General features: G+C 37.9%; 1 protein-coding gene across 1 annotated transcript; it reads right to left on the bottom strand.

The window, feature by feature from the left end:
* Positions 1–3,813: 3,813 nt before the first annotated feature.
* Positions 3,814–4,509, bottom strand: LOC122065274 (uncharacterized protein At4g22758-like; the record flags this gene model as incomplete). The annotated part of the gene is made up of 2 exons (XM_042629071.1): positions 3,814–4,227; positions 4,323–4,509. Coding segments are annotated over 2 exons (399 nt in total), but the record flags the coding sequence as incomplete, so codon positions are not given.
* Positions 4,510–4,513: the final 4 nt, after the last annotated feature.

The raw sequence follows: 4,513 nt of genomic DNA, 5'->3' as shown, positions 1-4,513 counted from the left end.
AGACCTATCTATCCTAGATCATTAGTTATGGTGAGTCCATGAGATCAGTTTTTAAAAACCTGGAATTGGTTTTGGAATCGGTTCTGGATCCATCCCAGCCAATCCCAATTTGGAATCAGTCCAATATTAGTTTAGAAACACTGAAATCATAGTTTTCATATAAAATGATCAACCCAAGTTGAATTGGTTGGAATTGGAACCCATAGGATTTTTCAAACCATGAATGATAAGGCTTCATTGGCAATTATAGTCAAAAGATGAAGTCATTGGAAACTATAGACTTGAAACTCATCTTGGATCCATGGTCACTGAATTCAATTGTCTCAACACAAAGGACCAGTTGAGAAAGTGCTATTGATGGGGTGATAATAAGCCAAAGTCTTTATATTGATGACCTTGGTCCATATGTGGGTCTATATAAAGAAGGTTCCCTTTTATATCCAAATTATGAGATAATGGTTTTTGTTTGGGAGCGTAGGCCTTGCATAAGCACCTCAGCCAATGAGAGTCCATCATGTATGGATATCGACCAGGAGGGGTGCAATGGTCATTTTGCATTCCCTATGTCTGGCACAGGGGCATATTTTTGGGCGAAAAATGTGTTCCCACAAATTATATAAAGAATAAAAGAACCCTGTCCGCTTGTGTGTCTCTACATCCAAGCACAGACAAGTGCAGAAAGACCATTCCCCCCCACCCCCACCCCCACCCCCACCCCCTCTCCCTCTCCTAGATGCCTCTGCATCCCCTCATTGGCCTACGTCACAAGCAGACAGGGTTCTCTTGTCCTTTTATAAAATAGGCGAAAGAGTTCTATGTCAAGAAGCTTGACACTGCACCAGCATAGGGGACCAATAGAAGCACACATGAAAGCATCAACAGTGCAAACAATTCTACTTTTCATAAGGGGTGGGATAATGATTTTACCTCCTCTGTATTAGGACGCAGCACGCACACTCCATGTAAAATATATAGTTATAGAAGTTTATCAAATCTTTAAACATTTCATATGTGGACCTCTTTCCTACGAATATCTCAAACTAAAGCACTCCCTCCATGATTATCCATGAAAAATTCTAGAAGAAACTAAAACCCCCACCATGAGAAAACGAAGGGAAGATTGCAACCAGAGGGAGCTTCACAGAAAATGCAAAAGCAAACATTTAGACCCACATAATAATAATAATAATAATAATAATAATAATAATAATTATCTTCAAAGTATCTCTAGCATAAGGCCATCTAAGAAGGATCTAAATTCAATAGAAAACTTATAAAGCAAGGCCATATGTCTCATCCTTGGGATTGTATCAATTAATTCATTATTTTCAGCATCAGTTCTGAGTTTCACTCCTATCCCTTTGGGGCCACTCCCTTATATTTTATGACTTTCCTAGGAGTTCACGTTGACCCAACTCTTATGTATAAGAACGTACACAAGTCTCCAAGGGATTAATCTGCCCTAAAGGTGTGGATATCCTTATGGATAACATTTGGCTGTTACCCACATTTACATTGAATAGATGCAATTCTTGTTTGCCATCAAAGAAATAAAATCTCAAAGAATATTTTTAAAATAATAAAACTTAAAAACATATCATGGACCCAAAAGAAGACATTAATTATTTCATTTCTTTGGCTGTGAAGTAGATTACATTCACTACCAAATCAAATTGTTTATGGTAGGGACAATTTTTTTTGTACACCAGACTAGCATAATAATATCCACTTGTTTTCCATGAAAAAAAAACTATCCTTCCCCGGGTTAGGGAGTTGGGACCATAGCATGGCGGCCATGGCCACTTGTCGCCTGTTGAGGGTCCAAAATTTAAGAGGGTCAAGAAGTTAGGCTCACAACTTGCAAATAATGGAGGTGTGATGATTATCGATTGATGAAGTTAGAGGCTCGTAACCTAACTGACACAAACAATAATGTGGTCACAAACAATAGTTTGGTCACATTAGTTTTCGGTTTCAGTTAAGTTGGGGTTAAGTAGTTGGGGTTTTTACTTTTACTTTTTATTTTTATTTTTATTTTTATTTTTATTTTTTTTTTTTTTTTTTTTTTTGGGGGTTAGTGGGGTTGGGGATGGATAAATAAGTAGTTGGGGTATTGGTCCGTTAAATTGTATTTTCTATTATAGACCTATTATACATGGTGTTCTGTCCCATTAGCCGCCATAGGTGAAATATATTGTCAATTTAAGTTTATTATATATGGGCAAAAGAAAATAACTCAAGAGGTAGCGTAGTTGGTAAGTAACGAATTTGGTGAGATCAATATAGGCCCGCAGGACTAATCAGGTCGAAAATCTAGATACCCATCGTTAGAAAAAAAAATATGGGTAAAAGAATGCTCTCCAATCATGCTGACACAAAAACCCACGATCATATATATATAAGGAATGATACGGATTAGTCATATATCAAATTTCAAAGTATAAACACTATGTAATTCATATGTGCTTATGATTACTCTAACCACTAATGCGCATTTTTCCAATGCATTTTATTTCTAAAGCTCTTAATATTACCACTTGGTGAATTTTGACTACGGGTGTGAGTATGACCTTTGGTGTCTATTTTCCCATAAAATTTAGGTTCCACTTGAATAGTTGAATTGCCATATAACAAGGTTTTTTTTTTTTTTGAAACACTTCACAAAAGCTTAAATCTACCAAGAGAATACTTTGGGGTCTTTTTTTATTTTATTTTATTTTTCATCTACACATTGTTAATAATATATGCCTTCTCACAATCTCTAGTCCTTAATACTTTTTAACACTCTCTTTCCTCCCAATGATAATATGGGGCCCTTATAAGTGAATCGTAAGGCAGTCCCTCTGATGCATTTATTGGCTTGGTACAAGAGATGCAATACATGCAAGCAGCACATAGACTCCTCCCCCATATTACATAGAAGCTTGTTTGGTCGCCTAGCCCCTGGCTTAGTCCATGAGCTTGTGAAATTACCACCTTGCCCCTTATGACATCAATAGTCTTTTCCATGTATATGCCCTTACATTGGGGTAAGGCCTATGCAACCAGGCAGTGATCTCTTGCCATATATATAATGTTTGGGAGAGATTCTTGCCTACCTGTGTGGCCCCTACACCAATAGGGTAACCAATGGCAATGCACACAAGGACATCAATAGAGGCGGAATTTACACATTTAATGAAGGCACATCATTTTTTTTCCCTTTCTTTGTGTCAAATCTTGCTCCTCTCTAACATGCACAATGCCCCAACTTACATTGGATGATTGGAAGGATTCGGGCATGCACACCCAAATCCTATTAGTCGTTTATTTGTGTTGAGTGAGGCGTTGGAGAGGATCCTAACACCTCTTTGTCTGGGAATAGGTATAACACAGTTTGGTAGAATCATTTTTCCATAATAATTTTAAGGCAAAAAAGAAAGTTGTGTAATTGTCAGTCCTTATACCATAGGCCCATAATATAGGGCTGCATAAAATTACTCTTTACTCCTGATTAAATAAAAAAGAAAAAAATCTCATTCATATTAATGCCTTCTTAGGCTAGGAAGGGATCTCTTACCATGTTTTTAATGCAAAGATACAAGGAAGAGGCTGGGAAGGGATCTCTTACCCGTGTTTTTAATGCAAAGATACAAGAAAGAGGATTGGATGCTTTAAGTAGCGACAGCTTGTGGTCCAAACTTCCACGTGTTCTATAAGATTTCAGGCTTTTCAGCCCGATTAAGAAGCCTGAAATCAAAACTCGAAACAACCCAAAACAGAAGGAAGATCATTTGTAACATGGAAAAATGAATTCATAATGAGAGTAAATGATTTTCACAAACTTCGATTCAAAGAAGATTTTTTTAAAATGACAGAATCCAATTACAGTTTTCTTCTACTAATTTACAGAAAGTCGAATTCTCCTTCTAATTTATAGAAGATCGAGCCATAATAAGGTTCGATTGAACAATAATAAGTTTAAACAGCGTCACAGATTCATCTCTCTCTCTCTCTCTCTCTCTCTCTCAATAAGCTACAGCAAGAATTCCATGAACCTAAGCCAGGGAAGAGCGATCTTCGAAACCTTCTCAGCTTGGTTCGAACAAGACGACGATGCCACCGCCACAGACGACGAAGACGAAGACGAAGACACAGACCCATCCATCGCAGCTTCAATTGGCTTCTTAAGGCACAAGAAAAAATTCCTCGAACCCAGTTCTTTCAGCTTCTCCTCCCGATTCAAACCTGCTCAAATCAATATCAGAATTCCTAATTCACCTTCCTAAATCCCAATAGAACAAAAATAAAGAGAGACTCATTTCCCATTTCCAATTTCTTACTTTCTAAGCTGAATTGAGAATAATGGAGGTCGAAATCCGCGGGATCTGTCGTGGGCAGAAAAGGCCTCCTCGCCTCCTTAGCATATAACCTCACCGCCGCCGTAATCAAATCTCCAACCGTCGACTCCGGCGACATCACCACCTGTACAGCTCCTAAACTCCCCTGTATCGTCACGTTCAACAGCAACTTC

The sequence above is a fragment of the Macadamia integrifolia genome, unplaced genomic scaffold, assembly GCF_013358625.1.
Source record: "Macadamia integrifolia cultivar HAES 741 unplaced genomic scaffold, SCU_Mint_v3 scaffold1950, whole genome shotgun sequence".
NCBI classification, from domain to species: Eukaryota; Viridiplantae; Streptophyta; class Magnoliopsida; order Proteales; family Proteaceae; genus Macadamia; species Macadamia integrifolia.
The sequence above is the reverse complement of the archived record's forward strand: the minus strand, read 5'-3'. Positions and strand labels throughout refer to the sequence as shown.